The 23,124-nt window shown below is 32.1% G+C and overlaps 2 protein-coding genes and 1 long non-coding RNA gene across 5 annotated transcripts; 2 read left to right on the forward strand and 1 right to left on the reverse strand.

Annotated features, from left to right (window-relative positions):
• Nucleotides 1-970: 970 nt before the first annotated feature.
• On the reverse strand, nucleotides 971-18,522 carry LOC115887327 (H(+)/Cl(-) exchange transporter 5). 2 transcript variants are annotated; one of them, XM_030906728.1, is made up of 17 exons: nucleotides 18,337-18,521; nucleotides 17,433-17,530; nucleotides 16,381-16,519; nucleotides 14,442-14,468; nucleotides 14,288-14,381; nucleotides 12,184-12,430; nucleotides 11,368-11,529; nucleotides 11,165-11,312; nucleotides 10,863-11,002; nucleotides 10,060-10,242; nucleotides 9,782-9,996; nucleotides 8,760-8,901; nucleotides 5,288-5,439; nucleotides 4,268-4,534; nucleotides 3,724-3,887; nucleotides 3,176-3,389; nucleotides 971-1,566 (listed from the first exon to the last, which is right to left on the reverse strand). In XM_030906728.1, the coding sequence occupies exons 2-17, from the start codon at nucleotides 17,517-17,519 to the stop codon at nucleotides 1,476-1,478; spliced, it is 2,472 nt and encodes an 823-aa protein (XP_030762588.1). In that variant the 5' UTR covers nucleotides 17,520-17,530; nucleotides 18,337-18,521; the 3' UTR covers nucleotides 971-1,475. The 2 variants fall into 2 exon arrangements, with proteins under 2 accessions (XP_030762588.1, XP_030762589.1); XM_030906729.1 differs by having other exon boundaries at nucleotides 1,476-1,566; nucleotides 14,288-14,375; nucleotides 18,337-18,522.
• Nucleotides 18,523-18,694: 172 nt separating this feature from the next.
• On the forward strand, nucleotides 18,695-19,350 carry LOC115887329. Its single transcript, XR_004051050.1, has 3 exons — nucleotides 18,695-18,779; nucleotides 19,002-19,132; nucleotides 19,195-19,350. It is a non-coding gene; the product is annotated as an uncharacterized LOC115887329 (long non-coding RNA).
• A 19-nt stretch (nucleotides 19,351-19,369) lies between these two features.
• Nucleotides 19,370-22,319, forward strand: LOC115887328 (piggyBac transposable element-derived protein 4-like). 2 transcript variants are annotated; one of them, XM_030906730.1, is made up of 2 exons: nucleotides 19,370-21,719; nucleotides 21,900-22,319. In XM_030906730.1, the coding sequence occupies exons 1-2, from the start codon at nucleotides 19,967-19,969 to the stop codon at nucleotides 21,935-21,937; spliced, it is 1,791 nt and encodes a 596-aa protein (XP_030762590.1). In that variant the 5' UTR covers nucleotides 19,370-19,966; the 3' UTR covers nucleotides 21,938-22,319. The 2 variants fall into 2 exon arrangements, with proteins under 2 accessions (XP_030762590.1, XP_030762591.1); XM_030906731.1 differs by having other exon boundaries at nucleotides 19,370-19,762; nucleotides 20,027-22,319.
• The last annotated feature ends 805 nt before the right edge of the window (nucleotides 22,320-23,124 follow it).

Consider the following 23,124-nt stretch of genomic DNA (forward strand, 5'->3'; position numbering starts at 1 on the left):
ACTAACCTCTCTAAAACCGTCTCAAGAACCGCCCTGAGACTGTATGATGAGTTACTGAAGAAAAAGGGACACAATTGATTTGTAAGGTCGCGGTGAGGTGATTAATCCTCCTCCCATACATTCTACCTATAGTTGGCGGAAATATAGAATTTTATGTATCAGAAATGATATTTGACAGTAAGCTTAATAAATTTTAAATAAATTAACGTTCGGGTTTATTTTTGATTGATGATGCCCTCTAACGGACAAACGAAGCACTTTTGTATAGAAATAAATTGTCGAATGAACTTACTTTGATTCCTAAAATACCTTGTAGTTCTATGTCCACGGAATATTGGAATACTCTGTATATCAATCTTCAGAAGGCAATTACATTTTTCTGATTACTACTTAATTAAGCATTTATTTCACTAAAATGTTAACATACCCTACTGGTCATCGAATTTATGTGGTCTGGATTTTAATGCGTGTGACTGTGACAGAATAATATAAACAACCGGTTGACAGACAGAGAGACAAAATCAAAAGCGGCATACAGTGTTGCCGGCTTTTTACGTTTGTAAGAAAATGTGTGTACAAAATATAAGCTATTTTAAAAACTTTCATGTATATTATACTACTGAAAATGATGATAATATATCTAAACTAAATATAATCTATAACAGCCGTAATAGTGAAAAATAAAGTTCCAACCGTAGATGCAACATTTTTCGTAAACGCCTACTTGTGCGGTTTAAAATTTTGATGCAAAATCCGGCAATACCACATAGAAGAAATATGTCGACCCAAATTTTATATCTTTTTAATACATTTGATTTTCCATTAAGCTGTCTACATCACTGTCTTACACGTTAAAATCCAGACCGCACAGTTTTGATGAGCAAATCGGTATATTTAATAACTACCTTTCATAAAATGACCCTTAAATGAAAGATACAGGCAATGTCCTGCACATGACAATAAAATCAAATTACTCTTTATAAAACTTTATTACATACAATATAAGACTTCATCTGAGCATTTAGAACTATATTATCTGAATATACATTAAATTTACATAGTAGTTCTAAATAGCATTAACAGTGGGATTTTTCACATTGCCAAAAAATAATCTGTCAGTCAATCATTCACTCAGAAAACTAGTGTATGTTGAAAGGAAGACGTTGAAGGAGTATGTAGGATATTTACTTTACTTTTTTATAAATTAATATTAGGTATTATAAAAACAATTAACAGATATATTAATAATTATACTAAAATATAATGGTTTTCTAATAACTTAAAATATATTATAAATTATGTAACTACATATTTAAATAGTTATAACACACGAGATAAAATTGCTTAAACCAAAAAGATTCAATTACATTTTTGACATAAAATTTCAAAAGAAAAAAACTTTTACACTTAATTCATATAAAAAATTGATTTTTATAACCAATAAAAATTAATCATATCATAAAAAAATATATAAATTAATTAAACAAAACAGAATTAGGATCCTCATTATCCATTTGCTTTACATGTCTAAGAACATCTTTTTTCGTTATCACACCTAACAATCTCCTGAAATAAGAAAGTTCGATAAATTAAAAAAATCCAACTAAAACACTAAAGAACATTGTACTGTCTGTTAAGCGATCATTCATCGTCACGAACTCTCTAACAATTTTTAATTCTGACTTTTTGATTTTTAATTTTCTGCGCCATATATGCTTTAGATTATATGTTAAAGTTAATATTATTCTTCTAGTTTTAACTACATTTAAAGTACATATATGTATCAGATAAAATCTGGTATAGCGGATAAATCTTGCGTTCCTCAACATATTGTTAATAGCTACAAAATGTGCGAGCATCTCGGCCAATCAGATCGGTTGAATCCGGAATGTTATGGTTAATTTAACCATAATAATATATATAGTAATAATAATATAATATAATATATAATAATTATTTATGTTATGTTATGGTTTTATTATAGACAGAATGAAGGAAATTAGTTTAATTAGATAAATATACATTTCACAATAAGAACTACGTTAAGATACTTAGCATATATAGAGGGTGAGTCTTAAATAAGTGCAAATATTTGCAGGGCTGGTAGATCTCGACAAAAGAAACATATTTTCTCTTTACCGTTTTTCAAGTAAATCTAAAATAACCGAGATACTTGACTTTGAAAATTTCCAAAAAAAAATGGCGCCGGGAGGCACGTATAGCCGCTCATACTAAAATATGTTATAATAATAAAAAGTTGGTAGGCAGTTCTTTTAGTTTCAAAGTAAAGGAATTTTTCCAATTTTTTTTATCTCAAAAACTGCGACTTTGACTGATTTTGATGTTATTACAAATTTTGCTGCAAATATTATTCTTAATCTTAAATTGAAAACCGCGTTTCGCTAGCTACTGTAATTTTGAAGTTTAAGATTTTTCTAAATTTTTAACACCCTCCCATACCCCCTTACCAACCCCCCAGTCCCACCAAAAACTAATGGCTAATTCTCGGGTGCCACAGTATTTTTGTGCCAAATTTGATTAAAATCGGTTTAGCGGTTTTTGAGTTATCGTGTTACAGACGGACAGACAGGCAGACACCATGAAAATATTTTGTATGTAGGTGATTTATGACCCAAATAACTCATTTTGAGTGAAATTAAAAAAACTTTTTTACCGATCTTAATAGCTAAATTTTGAGAACCACTGGATGGATCTTTTCTGGATTTTCTTTCTTGTAAATTTAATATACTACCTATGTTGCAATATTATCAACAAATTATATTTTTAACTAAAAGCTAAAAAAAATCCAAAATTTTTTTCAAAAAACTCAAATTTTTAAAATTATTTTTTCGCGAAAAAAAACTCATCGTGTTTCTGGGGTCGAAATATACTACCCCTAAAAATATTTGCACTTATTTAAGACTCGCCCTGTATAATTATGTATGCTGAAATGACCTAAAAATAATTTCAATTTAAAAGTAATATCGAGCAATTTTGCTGTTCTATCATTAAACGTGACAACATGGTTTTTTTTGCTTGCAATCCTCTTGCTGTTTAACATCCGTTTGTCAGATAATAGATCTAAATAAGTTAGATATAAACATAAAGCAATAGTACAAAAATTAGTAGATTTTTTTGCTCTCCAATTATTTGTAATTCTTATTAGAATACATACCCATTATGAGTGACTAGAGTTTGTCTCAATCCCAACTTTCTAAACATATCCACTACAGTTTCCATTGGTGTTTGATCAGTAATTGTTATCGGCGCCATGTCTAATATTTTCTTCAGTTTTAGCGGTGGAGGACCTAAAGACTGCGGTGGATTGCCGCCAGTAAATAAAACCAATGATTGACCACAAATACCATCTACCAGTCGTTTTGCGTTAGCTAAAATTAATATCATGGAAATAATACATAATAAAACATTTAGCTGCAGTAAGTGTTGGTATATTTCACTGAGGAATAAGAGAGTGCACCAAGCCTATAGAGTACAAGAGAGGACAAAAGTGTATTGTAAACCTTCAATTTTTGTATAAATATAGAAACTAAAAGAGATTATTTTTAAAGCTATGCAAAACATGTCTTCTAGCGATCTATACACAGTCCCTAAGCAAAGGTAAAGGTCTTAAAATTCGCCAAAATCGCCATTAAAGAAAATTTTTAAATATGCTTAAATATTTTAGAAAACCGCTTTAACCACAATAAAAATAAAAAAGCTTACCAATAGCTAAATTAAGATCCCGTCTTAAAACAAATCCTACTAAATACTGTGATTCCCTTGAAACGACCACTGGGTAACCATTGTGTTCTGTATCTTTTAAAAGTGCTTCAATGTCGTCTACTGTCATCGAATCCTGGGTTATTACACTTAGTGTTTCATTGCGCCTAAAAATGTTTTTAAGTGAAGAAAAATTATAAAAGCAAACATTTCGTACACTTTCATGATAGTGTTGTTATTAATTTATATATTTAAATTTACATATTGAAAGTTTTTTTATCTACCGATAGAGTCATCGTAAAAACGTGGTCTGGATTTTAACGTGTAACACAGTGATGTAGACAGCTTAATAAAAAATCAAGTGTATTAAAAAGAGATAAAAGTTGGGTTGATAATTTCTTCTGTGCGGTATTGCCGGATTTTGCAACAAAATTTCAAACCGCACAAGTGTTTACGAAAAATGTTACATCTATGGTCGGAACTTAACTATCTTATATTTATTTAATATTTATCTTTAGGATATATAATTTATATCGAGGCCACTTACTTCGGTTGCATGACATCAGCAGCTAAGCTAGTATGCTGAAATTCATCTTTTGAATCCAAAAAGGGATATCCATTAAGGGCAATGTGAGCATCATAGATCCCTTGCCTGCCTAGAGCATCTCCTACCCATTTGCTTGCCATAGCTGCCGCCATCAAAGGGACGATATATCGGACACCTCCCGTTAGTTCAAACATTATAACGACTAAAGAAACTGTCATCCGGGTGACCCCACCCAGAACAGCAGCCGCACCTACCATTGCATATAATCTAAAAATAAACCGAACGCTATTCTCAACTTACTATATAACTCGGTCGAAGAACTGGCCATAATGAAGAAGAAGAGATTTAAACGCATCTTCAGGAAAAGCTTTTCCTTTATATGCATTAAAATTGCAGAGCTCGAGGAATTTAAAATCATTTAAACCGTTAAATCTACAGTTTATTTGAGAGTGGCCATAAATATAACGAAAATTGACTCAAAATACCAAGTGTGGGTTACCAAATTAATCTTAAAAAAAATATTTTTTTTATTAATATGCTAATGAGGCATCCTCGCGTTCCATTTGAAAAAAAAATGAGTTATTATTAAAAATACGATTTGGCATCTTTTAACCGGCCAGGACAAAACGCGAAAAACATTAAACGATCAAATCCATTTCTCCTTGATTAAAAATTAGAGTTTTTAACAGTCATAGCACTCTAGATTGAAATATAAAATACGATTTTTTTAAGCGTAAATGTCAAAAGTTGTCAGACGAGAAGTCACTCTCAGTTGAGAGTCATTTTCAGTTGCAGTGATTTCCAGTAAAACAGGAAGTGACTGAAAACAATTAAATATGTCAATCATTCCTGATTTATGTGATATACTAGCGTACTAAATCTCATTTATTTATTTTAAAAAATAAAAAAGTTATAGAGCCATTTTTGAAAAACACTCGGTATAAAGAAATAAGAGTATAATAAATTGACGTGTTGTCATTATATCTAATTTACAGCGACGAACAACACGACTTTACTTACCCAGGCGTTATGCAATCATCTCCGCTGGAACATTCACCACTGAACAGCCAATTTTTGGGATAATTATAGGCCAGTTGTTCCATAAATATGCCCACTATTCTGCCAACAATTGCTCCCAGACAAAGAGATGGAATAAATAAACCACAAGGAACCTATAATATATTGCTGTGGTATTATATCTACACAATATAATGCCGTACGAAAAAAAACGGCGTCAAAGACGGCTGGGGAATGACAATTGATGATACTTGGCGCCATCAATTTCTAGACGTTGTTTATTACTATAAATTGACCACATGAAACTTGTCAAAAATTAACACTAATTATAGAAACATTAAAAAAGATAGAACGTTTCCATACACACAAATCTATTTCCAAAAAAATATTAGTATTATTATTATTTATATATTTATTATATAAACTACACCATTTAAAAATCATGTTTACGCAATATAAAAATAAACTACAACCTTCTTAAGGCCAACCGGCAATAAGAGTCATTAAAAGACAAAGAAGAGTACTGGCCAAGTAAATAATTATATTTAGGGCTTGTCCTCGCCAAAATTATCAACATCATTCCCAGCCGTCTTTGACACCTTTTCGTATGGTAAGACTACTACCACAGAATATCTAGCTACGCAACAGAAAAATACTCGAAATGAAAGAGCTAAAATTGCACAAATAGAATACTAGATGGCGCGACAATATCATAATCAGAATATAATTAGAAATTTTGAACTTTCGGTTTTGGATCGACGGCTCGTCGACGGCCTTATAGCTCGGCTAAATATGCACAGTTGCCAGATTCAAAAAGACTTGAATTGGCATCCCATTCTTTTTGTGTATAATGCCAGTATGTGTTTCTTTCTATTCTTCTTTTCTTGTCAGATACACTTATATTAATTATTCCTTTGGCTATTAAAATAGTTTTAAGTATATTATTACAAAACATATACATTTTTAATATACACTATACCTTATAATGTTAACTAAGAAAATACCTTTAATTACCTTTAAAATTAATAATATACAGGGCGATTGATAGTGATATTTATTAATGCTGGAACGTTAGTAATGAAATATGGAAATAATTTATTAAAATGCAGTACAAAAAATGTTAACTGACTAAAAAATACTATAATAACAAATTTCTTCCGTTTGCCACGTTATTTATATATTATATACCTCGGTAGATTTTAAAAAGTGACCCAGGTACAATTAATAATATATTAGTTCGGCATAAAAGTTGCTGTCACGACATCGAACAATAAATTAAAATTATTAATTAAACAAATCTTTATAAAGAAACGCAAGTATACCAAATTTGGGCCCAATTGAACTCCAGGAAATGATATCATAATAGTGTACTATATTATGGTACCACTCGATATACTTTAAGGTACCATAATATTGCAATGTCACCGAAGATCCGTAGTATACCAAATTTAAGAACAATCGAACGCCATGAAATGGTATCGTAATATGGTACTATATTAAGGTACCACTTTATATACATCATAGTTCAATCATATTACAATGTAACCGAAGATACGTAGTATACCAAGTTTGAGCCCAATCGAACGCCAGGAAATGGTATCGTAATATGGTACTATATTAAGGTACCACTTTATATGCATCATAGTACCATCATATTACAATGTCACCGAAAATACGTAGTATCCCAAGTTTAAGCCCAATCGAACGCCATATACGTAATATAGTACTATATTATAGTACCAGTTGATATGCTTCATGGTACCATAATAATGCAATGTCATCAAAAATACGCAAGTATATATCAAATATGAGCTCAATCGAACGCCAGGAAATGGTATTAAAATATGGTACTATATTAAGGTACCACTTTATATGCATTATAGAACCATCATATTACAATGTAACCGAAGATACGTAGTATAACAAGTTTAAGTCCAATCGAACGCCAGGAAATGGTATCGTAATATGGTACTATATTATGGTACCTCTTATTATGCTCCATGGTACCATAATATTACAATATCACCGAAGATACGTAGTATCCCAAATTTAAGCCCAATCGAACGCCATGTACATAATATGGTACTATATTATGGTACCAGATGATATGCCTAATAGTACCATCATATTACAATGTCACCGAAAATACGTAGTATAACAAGTTTAAGCCCTATTGCCGCTATGTACCTAATATTGCTATGTTATCAAATATGGTACTATAGAAGGTACCACTTTATATGCTCCATGGTACCATGATATTACAATGTCACTGAAGATATAGTATACCAAGTTTAAGCCCAATCGAACGCCATGTATCGTAATATAGTACTATATTATGGTATCACTTGATATGCTTCTGAAAAAAAACGGCGTCCAGTTGGCTGGAAAAGGACGATCGATGACATTTCCCATATAAATTTAAATATAAAATGACAGTGATATTCATTTCATAGCTATCGCTAACGCCGTTTTTTCCCGATTATACAATATGAACTCTATTATGAACACAATCGAACGTCAGGAAGTAGTATCATAATAGTAGAACAATACTTATTATATTGTCGCCGAATTACAATGAAAATTCAGGATTCAATTATACAATCAAACGTCAGGAAGTGATTGTAATTTAGCTCATAAGATTTCATTCCAACTAACATGGCAAACTGAAAAAAACAGCTCTGATCTATTTTAATATGTTTAAATGATGTAGCAAATTTGAAGGTAGGCTTTATCAGAAAGTATTACGATATGAATTACACAATGGCAACACTGCACAAAATTCTTTTAAATTTTGTTTCTAGAAAACTGTTTTCTTTTAAATTTATTGCCCTCTATTATGTAGTAGCGAAACTACCACATCAAAATATCTGATTTGGAGACAGACTTTTAAAGCCTGTCTCCTTTTGCTACCTACAATTTTATACATGTAACGAGGCTTCTGTTGCGTAGCTAGATATTCTGTGCTACTACTAATAATACCAATAATATCGTCTCCACCAAACACAAAATGGTCAAAAACTGATCTGGAAAACTTGAATATACTTACAAGATCAGAATTGACAAAACATAGGAAATTGCATCCAAACTCATGCAAAGAGAGGATTACAATAGACAGGAAGGATGGAGGTAGAGGATCAATAGATATCCATATACTCCATGCCAATCCAATAAGAAAAAGCCCTCGACTTGACAACATCCATATACAAGTAGTTCTTAGATAGATGAAGATAGAACTTAATATAATAGAACTTAACTTAATAATAAAGATAGAAGGATAAAATGTGGGATAGTCTGGGAGCGCACGCATGCGTTTACACACATGACTTGAGAACGCACACATTCGCGCTCAAGTCTGTACACAGCTTATGATTTAACATTGCAATCAGTGTAAAAGTAAAAGTGTTTTGGTGTATTGTGGTGATTTAGTGTTTTTATTTTGTTATGATTTAACGTTGAACAACTGCAGAAACTTTACCTTCATGCCAAAAGTAAATATGGTCATTCCCAATTTCAAAACCAGAGCAATGATTAACAGCCAAATAGCATTATATACTCCTGGACCAGCAGCTGCTAAATCTATCGCTGATTTGACGTTAGTAAAATTACGATTGTAGTCACTAAAAAATAAGTTTCTTTATCATAATTATTGTATTGAATAATCAGAAAATCAAGGTAATGATTGAAGTATTAAAGTTTTCAAAATGGCTTCTGTAAAGAAAAGAATATTTTTTATCAATGGATTGTCTATTTTAATATAAATTATCTTACATGTAGAAGAATCCATTATTGAAGGTAGCACACAATGTGAATTTAAAATAAACAGTCCAAAGACTAATTATTGTAGGCTAAGCCAACGAGAAACCTATTTACTAAACAAGTTTTAAAAAAAGAGTTATATTTTTATGGACTCTAGCTAGAATAAAAAACAAGTTTTGTATATCATAATAGTAGATACAAAACTTTAATATTGGTGGTCCAAATTGTAATCGCTTTTAACTTTAACTCTTTAACTTCCTCCCTCAAAAAATAATTCGCATGGCTACAGGCGCTTGGAAAAAAATAGCAATAAATAATCTCTTTATTGTCAACAAAATTCTACACAAAAAAAAAGAAAAAATAAGCCCCTGTAGTTACGAAACAAAGCAGAATCGGACCTATGTTGATATAATAAATAAAAATTGCTTTTAAAAACACCCTGCATTCCGGAATTTCTCAAATTCAGTGTAAGTTAATATTGCAAAAGGAGGTTCTAAGGCAAAATACCGTATGATCGAAAAAAAAGCGTCTAATTGACTTTAAAATGACGATCGATGACATTCCCCATATAATTTTTCATATAAAATGACAGCGATCTTCGTTTTATAGCCATCGCTAACGCCTTTTTTCGATCATATTGTACCTCTCCACATTTCACACTTTTTAAAACCTATTTAACACAGACAAATTTATTTAATATACATGTTGATATATTTATTTTAGATATTTTATTTAACTCACCAAATAGGATCTGAATTTGCAATGCCACATTGACTAAAAAGTAAATAAATAAGTTCACTAGTGTTCATTCTTGTGTACCGATTTGGAAATGCAATTAAAGCTGTTAATGCAGTAACAACTAAAACTTCAGTGACAGGATATTGTCCTAATTTTGAGTATTTTCTAAATCTACACCAATATATATTTGCTTTAATGAATACTGTTGCTATTACTCCCTAAAAAGAATACAATAATTATTATTATTGCTGGGAATAAATTATAAAGAATATAAATCTTACTCCAATAATTCCAAGTCCAATAAATGGTATTAATTCAAAGAATATCCAAGGTTTATTATATTCAACATAGAATAAAACAGAATGTTCATTTCCGAAAGGATTTATGGATCTTAAAATAAAAGCAGCTATCAGAGCACAAAAGAAAGACCTCCATAGCGTTTTCAGTGGAAAATAATAGCTAACCTAAAATAGTCGTTTAATGAAAATATATACAGGATGTCTCTTAAATAAGTGCAAGTATTTTAACTGGTAGTACAGTTCGACCCCAGAAACCATGAGGTTTTTATGCAAAAAAAAATGTTGAAAGTTTTATATTTTTCTTTTTAGATGGCCAAATACAAGTGGGTATTATATGGTGCTGTCAAGAATCGCAGTAAAATTAAGTGTTAAGTGTAGTGTTTCAGTTTTAGGTAAAGTGATAAAACACTCTAAGCTAATTACATCGATCTGCTATCTATCGGAGTCCCCTTTGTTGTGAGGTGGTTAGGTAAGTTTCTTACTTTTAATCTGAGTTTTGTAAGTCATTTTTAAATCTTTCTATTCGATGTGTCAACACCGGGCGTCGAACAAACTCAGATCCGGATAATTGCTTGGTATTTGCGGCTGATTGTCGATTGCTTGCTCTCAAAATGTTGCCATTATTTTTTTCAATTTCAAAAGTTAAATAACCCGGTTGTTATCAATTAATTTTAAAAAATGGTAAAGAGAAAATATGTTTCTTTTGGTCAGATCTACCACCCCTTAAAATATTTGCACTTATTTCTGAGACACCCTGTATATTTTTGGTTGCTTCATTGCATTACCTCTTCTAAACTAAAAAGTACACCACCAATAGGTGCTCCAAATGCAACAGATACGCCTGCTGCTGCAGATGCAGACAATATTTCTCTTTTCTTGGCTTCATTTCTTCCATATTTAGGAAAAAGATAAGATAAAATATTTCCTAAAAATAACGTCATATTTATTAGTAAAACCATCATATCAAAATAATTTTTACATATAATTAAAATGATATTAGATTTACTTGAATTTGACTTTGAAATTCGTTTTATTTGGTTTGAATTAAGAAGTTAAAAATTTTAGGTATTACAAAATATAGGCTTACCAATTGCACAAGCTATATGGACCATTGGTCCCTCTTTTCCTAAACTAAGTCCTGCTGACACTGATAAAATTAAACCAACACATTTGATTATTAAAGTCCATTTTCCTAAATATCCTCTGATTATAAAACCACTTAGAATTGTTTTAATCTATAACATTATAATTAAAAAACTTCTGTGGCAGCCATCAATTCATTAGATTTACCTCAGGAATACCAGATCCGCAAGCGTAAGGAGCAAACATTCTTACTAATGATGCGGACAAAGCAGCAAAAAGTAAAGCCCACATTGTATAAAATAAATAAGATATTATGTATGGTCCAGCTCCAAGTTTAGCTTGACCAAGTACCTCTGGCCAGGTTCTCCACTAAAATCAAAACAAAAATGTTAGACAAAAGAGCACTCAAAAGATAACTCTATTCAAATTTATATCTGAATTACTTCCTAAAAAAGATATAATGGGCCATTTATGTGAAATACTCACATATGTGTATAGTATGTACCTACATATATTTTTAACCCTGTATATATTTTTAAACATGAGCTCAAGGGCTCACATTGGGAACCTTCCACTGCGATTCTGAAGAGTCTATTGATAGCATATCCTACTGGCAACGCTCGGCTTTGGATCCATATTTCCGTATGTAAAACGAGTGCAATGCATTTATAATGTACTGAACAAAGAGAGAAGAGTAAAAACGCTACCATATGTATAAAATAAACTGGGAAAGCATCGGGAAATAAGCGTCTTTCGACCGCGATTTTACCCCACTAGACAGGGAAAGGCGCACCTGTATCTCCAATAAATATGGCAACGCCGCAACAGCACGTCGTCGCATTTTTCTCTCTCTCCTATACAATAAGATCCCCAAGTGATTCATTTCCACACACGTAAATACCGACCTAAGATCAAGACTTGCCAACGCGGTGTATGCATAGAAGCTAAGTATATATTCTTTAAAGTAGATATGTAGCTGTATCGATAAGTATAATTATGTAAATAGTAATAAGTACAACATACCTGGGTACAATTGCCAGTCTCGAAACTTGTTTCATTAGACCAACAACACTGTTCTCTGTTTAAATAAAAAGCTTGTAAACATATTCCAAATTTTAAATCCGTCATCCAACTAGCTCCAATATCGATAACGCCAGCCACAGCTCCTGTACATAAGCCAACTAAAAGAACGCACAGCCAGCCAGACCACGCATCATGGGCGCCTTCTACCAGATTCCATAAAGAGTCTTGTTTCTTTTTAACTATATACCTGAAAGTATCAAATAATTATCATTTAATATCATAATAGATAATTATTGATATGAGTTTATATTTAACAATAAAAATGTTTATTTCTTGCTGAAGTAATATAAGCTTATATCGTCTTGGTTATGCGATCATAAATAGAGTCATAACTCCCTTGGGACATTATTAACGGGAATTAAGATGCCATAATTCCCTCTACCATTTATAGATAACAACCATGAAATCAACAGAGATTTTGAGTAATAATATAAAGTGAAAATGGACACTCATATAACTATTCAATAAATAATTTATTTACATCATTAATGCCACATATAATAACTTTACAAGGGAACAGTTTCTACAGTATTTGTAGATGATATACTTTTTTAGAATTTAGAATTTAGAATGAGTGGGAGGGGGGTTAATCACTTCGACCTTACAGATCCATTGTGTCCCCCTTTCTTGAATCATAACTCATCATACAGTCCCAGGGCTTTGACAAAAGCCAGTATCTGGGACGGTTTTATAGAGGGTAGTTCATGATGATATACTACAAAATTATTGTAGCAGGGACAATATTTTTCAGTCGCAGCCACTAAAGGTATTTTTATATCCCTTTTGGTAAATAGATTCGCTTTTAGGTCGAAGTAACACTTGTGCTTCTTCAATTTTTTTTAATATTTCCTCCATTTTGATGGAAACGTAATCGAACGCGTGACGAATTCGTGCAAAATTTGACAAAAACTGAACTCGATTGACAACAGACCCTAGACATTCAGTAGTAATTTTATAAAACCACAAATTTAGTTTCTTTTGCATCGCCAGACAACGCAAAAAACATACAGGTACGGTTTCGTACAGGTTTTACGGTTACGTACAGGTTTCTAATTTATATATATGAAGATAACATGGGAGCCGCTGGCGCTGTGTTGACTGCCGTCTAGTTGTCAAAATATTGGTGACCGTCAAGTTTAATAATTTGAAGTTATTATTTAAATAATCATTAATTCATAATTTCCTGATTTGTCGGAAAGGTCGGCTGTTTGTGTTTGTGTTTTTAGTTTATGCATTTTGATATTTACTGGCGATTATCGTTTTCGTGTTAGATAATAAACTTTTTTTAAGACATTTTAAAAATAATAATAAAAATATATGAAAGAAAAAAAAATAGCTTAATCATAAATAAGTAAGTACACAGTTGGTAAAATATAGTATTTTAAGTAACAGTTAATTAGTAGTATATAATATTTTTACTATATTATAATTTATTGATCGTTATATCAAAAAAAATAGGCGGTATGTGCTATATTGTTGTGTTTAAAATGTATGTATTCAAGATTTTTTTTTCGACTATGTCACACTTCTAATGATTTAATAAAATATAAAATATGTAAAAAAGTCTATATTTATTATTTTATATTTTACAAAGAATAATTTCGAGCTTGAATAACGTTATCGTTTTGGTTAGCGTTAATAAGTAACGGAACGCTAAAATTATGTTATGCCAAAACTCTCCATTAGTTTCTTCCGGATCACCAGGTGGCTCTAAATGCATATATATGTTTTACTCAGTGTCCCATCTATCTCTAGTACATGACATTAGTCTATGAACTGCACTTCAATGTAAGGCGGTACATAGCCAGGTCACCTAGTATTTTATATTTATTTTTGTAGTTTTACCTATGTCTAGCACATTTATCTATGGGCTAGTATGTATATCTCTAACATTCCTCCATACAGGAGCATTGCGTTTTAAGATAAATATAGAATATTTTTGTGAAGAATACATTTTTCCGAAAATGTCAATACAATCCGGGGACATACTGTATTACGCAATTAGAATTTTAGATTGTAAATAGAGTATGTTTTCAACACTTACCTATGTCTCATTCGGTCTCTAGCAATATCCCTTTGCCAATCAATTGTATGAAAATCATCATACTGTCCAATTCCAGGTATATCTCCACCTGTTTCTATTAATATTGTTATATATAATATTTAGTATTATTAATATTTTATATTGTAATTTTTACCTGATACTCCTCCATAGGAAATGGAATCTAAGAATATAAATATAATTAAATTAAAAATAATTAGTAGTGGGCATTATTATATGTGTATATATGTAAATATGTACGGTAATCGCAAAACATTTTTCGATGCAGGTCATCAATCATATCGAAATTGACACTAAAGCCTACAAACTTAGCTAAATGAAATTTTGGCGAAAAAGTTTAGATAAATTTGTTGTATAGTTTCAGATACCGAGAAGCTCTTCATTTTACGATTGTAACAGATATTTCCTTTAGATTAAAGCTGCCAAAATTAGTTTCAAGCGATTTTTTTATCGCCATGTTCGTCACATTGCGCCGCGATCAGTAACGTTGTCGTTTATTATTTAACAATTATCATAATGTCAGTCATTATTTTGTATAATACCGTGTTGTTGTTGAATCTGTGTGAGTAATTCTCCTTTTTTTGCCGATTTTCATAATTTTTTTTAAAATTGTACTTTGAAAGCACAAACAGTTCTTTTAAGAACTAAATATTCGAGTTTTTGTATTGCATTTCTTGAAATTTGTGTGTTGAAAATATGCCCAAGCATTTAAACAGTCGAAGTAGAGAGTGGCAATAAAGGTCCTTTATTACCCTTGTCTGCAGGCAGAGAAGTAAGTTTGATTAGTAAGCACATTATACCACTTTCAAAGTTATTTCTACTTATTTCGATTTGTAGCGAGTAGCTGCAGCCTTAAATTTAAATATTTATACTGTCAGTGTTAGTGACTATATATTGTTATTAAATTAATTAATTACTAAAATATTAATTATTAAATTAAAAATAAAACGTAAACATCATTAAAAGATGATATAATAAATATACTGTTTCCCAATTTTACATTAAGATTCATCTCAGAAATCCATCACAATCTGGCAGCGCCGTCGCCATCGCTTGTCACTCAAAGTTTATCACGCGCATCGAAAATTGTTTTGCGATTACTTTATAAGCATTATCAAATGTGAAAACATACAGGCTTGGTATATTTCAACCAGTGTTTTAAAATTCCTACAGCAGCACTCGGTACGGCAGAAATCAGAACTGTCTGCCTACTTCATTTCACGCCGTCCGGTAACCGTTCATTTTGATCGCATTGAAATAATATTGAAATCGTGACTATGTTATAATTAAATATTCTTGTTTTTACTAGTGCAGTTAATGAAATTATAAACTTCTCAGGTACGAGGTTTATGAGATGTAACGCTGTTTCAGGTAGTAAAAATTAAAAGAAAAAGAACCCGAACTGGACGTCGCGTTGTGTTATGACAATTTCAGATGTTAATAAAATTGACGAAAAAATGTTAACACGTAAAGGAGGGCGTAACTGCGTGGATGTTGGGTACAATAACATTTAATACCACTCTCCAGGAATAATATTTTATAGCTTCTCAGCTTTATCACATCAATTTGATCAAAAGCAAAAATGGATTCAGGCAGTTCGACAAAACAAATGAGATTACAATTGAGGGTTGGAACCTTTGGTGTTACACAGCAAAATAAAAACACTAAATCACCACAATACACCAAAACACTTTTACTTTTACACTGGACGCGCGTTTCGCTAACCATGTTAGCATCATCAGCAGATGATTATAAACTTTCAGTTTATAATCTGGTACTTTCAGTTTATAATCATCTGCTGATGATGCTAACATGGTTAGCGAAACGCGCATCCAGTGTAAAAGTAAAAGTGTTTTGGTGTATTGTGGTGATTTAGTGTTTTTATTTTGCTTTTTAAAACAAATGAGTAAACAAAGTGCCCATTACATAGTCAAAAAATTAAATAGACTTTAAATTACTACTGCTCATGTACCACTGGTCTAGTTTTATATTATTTAGTATTGAATAATCATTAATAAACCAGATAAAATCTAGTAATAACCTGTAACTTTATCATTTAGCTGTAATTTACTTACAATGAGATATTCCATCTTCGTCATCTAATCTGGTATTCCGATGATCTCCGCCGCTTGTATTGATGTCAATCATTTCATCATCTGAAAATCTTGTTTTTGTGGTATTATGGCCGTTTTCTGACGAATGACCGTTAGTATACTATAAGAAAATGCATATCAATTCCCCGGTAAATATTTGAAATATTTTTTGATATTTAATAATTATGTAAAATGACTTTTACACATGGTGACCTAGGCTTCTGAAAAAGCTCTATATCAGGTTTTCGGTTTGTGATTTTTATTTCAATTTTTTTACGTAATGTGAGGACAATGGTAACGGACATTTTGAAAATATTATTGTCGACATACAGGGTGGCTCAAACATATTTGCAAACATAAAGTTGTATATTTTAAATGGATTACTTTATATTTTTAAGCTCAGAGGATTTTCGATTAGATTTCCATTCCAAAAATACCATGTCATATTATACTATACGGAGCGTTTTTTGAAATATAACCGTTTTTAAACTAAATTTACTGATTATTTAAAGTCCTCCCAAAATTCTAAATTAGAAGAATTTTATATTTTTTTAATAGGAAATACTGTATAATAGTGTCCTCGTCAAAATCCGGTCTACCAAAATTTACAATATGGTTTGATAGTATATACAAGAAGAGTCAAAACTAAATGTTGTATTTTTCTCCATTTTTTTAAATGGGACAACCTGTATTTTGTATCATAACCCAACAGAGTTTTGTTGAATCAGATTGATCTGATTTAGTGGTAGGTACCGTCGGAATTCCGTTACGTCACTACATACAGATATATGGTAAATAAAAGATTAATTAATTAAACCTTCTGGAATCTTTAAGGGTAAATAAACTTTGAAAATCCGAGGTATTGATATTAAATGATCAAATAGACTTGATGATAAAAAACGGCGTCCAGTTGGCTTTGAACTGACAATTGATGACATTTACCATAAATTTTCATATAAAATGACAGCAATCTTCATTTCATAACCATCGCTGGCGCCGGTTTTTTTTTGATCACATTGTATAAAGATAAATACCTTCTTATTAACTGCTTGATAATGTTTTGGTGTGTTTTGGGGCAACTGGGCACTAGTTGTTCTTTGGTTTAGTGGAAATTTTTCCATAATAGCTTAAACTGAAAATAAAAGACGAAACATGTTTATAATGCACCATATAATTAAAAATAACAAAATCGCCCCCTTGCCTTATTGTGAATGCCGGGATCATTATTATTTTAGCCAGCTATTTCACAAATACAATGAAACAATAACTGAGTAAACGTAGCTGCTTAAACCAGAAGACAACATAAGCCCAAGAGGTGTTGTATGAGAATGAAGGAATTCGCAGGATAAATTGTTTATATATCTTTTTAAAAGGAATTCCACCAACAAATGTTGAAGCTGAAACTGGCTGTAAGCACAGAATAAACAACCTGCTCATTGTGTACTGAAAGGTGCTTCTCCTCATTAGCAGATAAAGTCTGCTGTTTACTCAGGTGCTCGGAGCAAATCAAGTGGTATACCAATCAAGTTGTTCAGTTTCCAGTGAAATTTTGATGGCTTTGGTTTCAATCGTTTTTTAATACTTTTCGTTCTTTTTAAATGCACGAATGAGTTTTGATTGCTTTGGTTCTAACTTTTTTCCTGATTCCTTGTTTTTTTAACATCATCCAAGGCATCGACGGAAATTCCCGAATATTTCCGAGCACCTGAGTAGGCGGCAGACTTCCGTGAAGTCTTCTCTTCTCAGCTGGATCGATTGACAACGTTTCGGTCTCGTTTAAAAAATATAACTCTTTTGGGGGAATTGTTTTAGAAGTTCCAATGTTAATAATTCACATTAACAATAACTATGTACAATATAAAGATTAAAAAATAGTTTAAAAAAATTAACTTAAGACGGATATGTAACAACTGAAAAAAACATTATTATACCACGTACCATTTTATTACACATACACCTTAAACTGTATTATCACTTAACAAGTTTAAGAAAATCTTTTTGTGTTTATTTAATTGCCAAAAACCGAGAGCAAAAACCGTATAATCCAATTAAAACCACAAATCTCTACCCCAAATAAAAGAACAATAGAAGTCTGTCAAACGAGAGCCGTTTTGACAGAGACAACCACAGACACGTCAAACTGTCAAACGTCAAAGCCCCAAGGTCACGGCCAGGGTTGTTTCTTGAAAATTTTCGATAGTGCATCCGGCAAACTCAAAATAGGCAAGATTAGTCTGACGTCATTGCATTGAATAGGTTGGTAGCACCGTTGACGTTGAGACTCAGTTGACAGTTGGTTGATTGTTTCCAAATAAATAATAATTGTCCTCTGTATTTTTCCCATATTTTTCCATTAAGAAAGTTTTTAATTTAAATTATCAGTAAGTACGAATTACTTTGGACTTTTTAACATTTATTTTATATTCTAGAAAATCTTGGCTTAAAACAGATGTACAATACTTGTGAGCAAGGCTTGTGCCAATGAAACACTTTTTCAATTTTCAATTCAAAATTACTTATTTTCAAGCCATAATATGATAGTTTATTAAAAAAATGCTACTAATTAAAATTAAGCTATCCGTTTAAAACTTTTTCTTTTTTAGATATGGTTATGGGCTTTGTTCCAGAATGTAAACATTACAGTTAAAAGAAAACTTGTTCTTTTTTTCGTTTCCCAAAAGACCTAGTTCTTCTAAAGAAGTGGAGGTATACCGAAGTGGATTTCACTTGTGAGGTAGGCTTATTTAACATTAAAAAATAATAACCCATGTTTAATTTTGAATGATCAAATTTTAGACGTGGAGACAGGAATCCAAGTCCATCTTCTTTGATTTGTTCATGTCACTTTAGTAATGGGGACAAAAAAAATATGTCAACGTTATTTGAACATAATGAAAACAAGCTATTTTCGTTCTAATCTCCAGAGAAAAAGAAGAAAAGGTGATAATAATAATAATTGAAGACCTCCCTGGAAAAACGTTGTAACCGACATTTTCGCCATATCGACGATTTCAGTGGAATAACGTTATATCTAACTTATCACGTGGCTGATAGTATTTTCTGTCGCGGTATTTTGAATATTAACACGTTCGCTACCAAGTGGCTCATATATGCGCCACAAGGATTTTTCTCATAGACCAGCGTCACACATTTGAGCCGTGGTTTCTACTGTACTAAATGATGAACAAAATATTAACGTTCGCAGATAGCGGTTTGTGCTTTGCATGTGGTCTATAGGAAAGTGTGGCGCATATCTGAGTCGCATGGTCTGTGCTTTGCTTCCACCGCTTAGTAGAAACTGAGTGTCAACCGGTACAACATAACATCCGAATTGTGCTGTGCTTTATTCTTGTTTTTAGTCCATGTAAGTGTTTTTTGTTTTACATATTATTAGGTATGGTATTTTGTATGATAATTCTACTAGAAAACAAAAAAAAATCATTATTACCACAAAGAAAATAAAACGTGCTGGAAAAGTGAGGTTACGTCACAAAATATTTTCCATTTTAGGCGCACGCTGTATTTCAAAGGTTTTTCGTCAATCTCGTTGTTTTTCTCTCAATTTCGTATGTTTGCTACATATTTACTCGTAACACGCGTAATAATATTCCCTTTGATGTTGTTTCAGTGTTTAGCTGGGATGGCTAAAAGAACATTTCTAAGCGAGAAAGACCTTCAAGAAGAGGCCGACAAAATTATGAACTCAGAAAATAATGAAAATCTTTCTCAGATGCTGGAACCTGATGAAATTCCAGAAATGTTTTCAGATTCTGGAAGTAGCTACAAGCCTTCATCAGAATCGGGTTCTAGTGTGGAACATTGTCCAAGTAGTGACTCGGAACATTTTAGTGATGAACCACATAGCGACCTTGATGAAAATGTTCCTGATAATGAACCAACGAATAATCAAGACGATATCGATAGTGACTGGGTCGAAATTGACGGTGAACCAGAGATTTTCGATTTTCTAGAAATCGAAGGGTTGAAAGTAAATATTTTAGAAAGCTCTACTGTCAGATATATATTTGAACTATTGTTTGATGACAACTTATTTGAAAAAATTTGTGAATGGATCAATCTACGTGCACTGTCAGTTATAGGCAATGTAATACCGAAGCATTCTACAATGAATAAATGGAAACCAATAACTCCTGATGAATTCCGCCGTTTTCTCGCATTATGTATGCTAATGGGGAACATAAAAATGCCCAACGTTAAGTGCTACTGGAGTAGGAATCCACTGTATGCCCACCCAATATTTGGAAATACAATGTCAAGAAATAGATTCGAACAAATTTTACGGTGTTTATGTTTTACCAAAAAAGATGATATAAAAACTTCTCGTTTACATAAAATTGAACAAGTTGCAGACCATCTTTTTGAAAACATACGACAGGTCTTATATCCTGGAAAAAACCTTTCCCTAGATGAAGCTTTGCTACTTTGGCGTGGACGATTGATATTTCGTCAGTATATTCCTAATAAGAGTGCAAAATATGGAATAAAATTGTATGAGCTTTGCACCCCTGACGGCTTTGTTTTAGAATGTCTGGTTTATACTGGGAAAGACACAGTTAACAATGAGACTGGCCATGCACAAGCTGTAGTAACAAAACTAGCTGAGCGATATTTTGGGAAAGGTCACACATTGTACTTGGACAATTATTACAACAGTGTAACTCTTGCAGAATTTCTTTATGAAAAAAAAACTCATGTGGTAGGAACATTGAGAAAAAACCGGAAGGGGAACCCAAAAGTAGTAGTTAACTACAAATTACGCAAAGGAGAGAGCATTTTCCGAAAAAAGAAAAATTTGATGGTCTTGAAGTGGAAGGACAAGCGCGACGTACTCATGATAACGACGTTGCATGGACCTGGATCTGAAAAAACTACTAATAAACGAGGGGCCGAACAAGAGAAACCGAGTGTTGTGGTTGACTATAACAAACATATGTCCGGTGTGGACAGGAGTGACCAAATGCTCTCATATTATACGACACCCAGAAAAACTATTAGGTGGTACCTAAAACTATTTTTCCATTTTGTAGACATATGCTTATGGAATGGTACATATTTGCACAACGTTGCTAAGAAAAAAAAAATTACGTACCTTGAATTCAGGGAGCTGCTGATACATGACTACCTTCAAGTTCAACTTCCATCAAGGAAAAGTCAGGTGAAACATTCATCTCATTATCCCAAAAAAACAGAAAAACGAAGAAGATGCCGAATTTGTTCCTCAAAAAAGAAAAGGTCACTGACATTTTTTCTTTGCGAGAAATGTAAAGACAAAGATGGAAAAGTGATTGGGCTGTGTGTAGATCCATGTTTTCGGGAGTATCACGAAGGCAGCCAGTAGATGATCTTTAGTATTTATGTCATTAGAAGTTTTTTTTTTGTTTTTTTTTGTGAGTTTCTTGATTTTGTTTGTTCTTGTGTTATCAGAATACTTTATTTTAAATGTAAAGACAAAGATGGAAAAATGATTGGGCTGTGTGTAGATCCATGTTTTCGGGAGTATCACGAAGGCAGCCAGTAGATAATCTTTAGTATTTATGTCATTAGAAGTTTTTTTTTGTTTTTTTTTGTGAGTTTCTTGTTTTTGTTTGTTCTTGTGTTATCAGAATACATTATTTTGTTCGTGTTTTGAAAGAAATAGAGTTTATTTACTTATATTTGTTAGTTTTATTACGTCTCATATTTGCGACATATGGTCTATGATATTTCCAGTCATGCTATAGACCAGCGTCACATATATGAGCCGGATCAAAAAATCCTACAGGAATTGCATATTTTCCTCTCATATTGGATATATTACAATCAGAGAAGGTTTATTTCTTCTAATTTGTCATAATCTATATATGGTCCAGCAGGACGAAACATAAGAACAGCCCTGGTAGCGAACGTGTTAAGGGGTGGGGTGAGTTGACAAGTTTGCTCGTTAGTGGAATAACGTTGTAACTGTTTAAAAATGGACAACGCAGTAGGTGTTGTGTTGTCACCGGCCGGCTTAAAATCGCTAAATAAGGGCAAAAAACGAAAAGCTAATATCACAGAATGGAAGGACAACAAAAGACGCATATTAAGACAAACAGGAAAAGGTTATGTAACAAGGAAAGGCCAAGAAAAACCGGGAAAACAAGGACCATTGCTGGTAAGTGGAAAAAGTTGTATGTGATTGTTTACTTTATTCTAGTTTTTGTTATTTTAGGAGCGACAGTGTAAATGTCAGTACAAATGCGGCGAATTAAGTGACGCTGCAAAGGAATACCTTTATAGACAGTTTTATAAAGTGAACCATTCAGAACAAAATTCAATTTTAGTTGCCTGCATGGAGTTATGTGATATAAAAGACACGTAACGCCAGAAAATATAAGTAAACGACATTGTTCTTTTAAGTATAATCTAACATTTAATGGAAAAAGATATGATGTGTGCCAAAAAACTATATGTGCAATTTACTGTGTTACTCCAAGAAGAATTCAACTACTTCAGGAAAAACTTAAAAATGGGCACTCTATTGAGGATAAAAGAGGCAAACACTTGAATCGGCCCCACAAAATTCAAGAAAATTTAAGAAATAATATAAAAGAACATATTACATCTTTTCCAACCGAGCAAAGCCATTATAGCCGGCAAAAATGTAAAAAAATGTGCTTATCTTCTGATCTGAATGTGCAGAAAATGTTTGAATTATTCCAGGAAAAATTTAAGGAGTCTAAAGTA

Source organism: Sitophilus oryzae, unplaced genomic scaffold, assembly GCF_002938485.1.
Source record: "Sitophilus oryzae breed Bouriz unplaced genomic scaffold, Soryzae_2.0 scaffold_562_pilon_pilon, whole genome shotgun sequence".
In the NCBI taxonomy this organism is placed as follows: domain Eukaryota; kingdom Metazoa; phylum Arthropoda; class Insecta; order Coleoptera; family Curculionidae; genus Sitophilus; species Sitophilus oryzae.

What these genes read in the sequence shown, in the direction of transcription:
- LOC115887327 (XM_030906728.1), bottom strand. Translation starts at nt 17,519, where the DNA reads ATGGAAAAATTTCCACTAAACCAAAGAACAACTAGTGCCCAGTTGCCC. An exon ending in GCGGATCTGGTATTCCTGAG is followed by an intron (nt 11,313 to 11,367) that starts GTAAATCTAATG and finishes ATAATGTTATAG; the next exon opens with ATTAAAACAATTCTAAGTGG. An exon ending in GCTGATGTCATGCAACCGAA is followed by an intron (nt 3,888 to 4,267) that starts GTAAGTGGCCTC and finishes AAACATTTTTAG; the next exon opens with GCGCAATGAAACACTAAGTG.
- LOC115887328 (XM_030906730.1), top strand. Translation starts at nt 19,967, where the DNA reads ATGTTTGCTACATATTTACTCGTAACACGCGTAATAATATTCCCTTTG. An exon ending in AGTGATTGGGCTGTGTGTAG is followed by an intron (nt 21,720 to 21,899) that starts ATCCATGTTTTC and finishes GGCTGTGTGTAG; the next exon opens with ATCCATGTTTTCGGGAGTAT.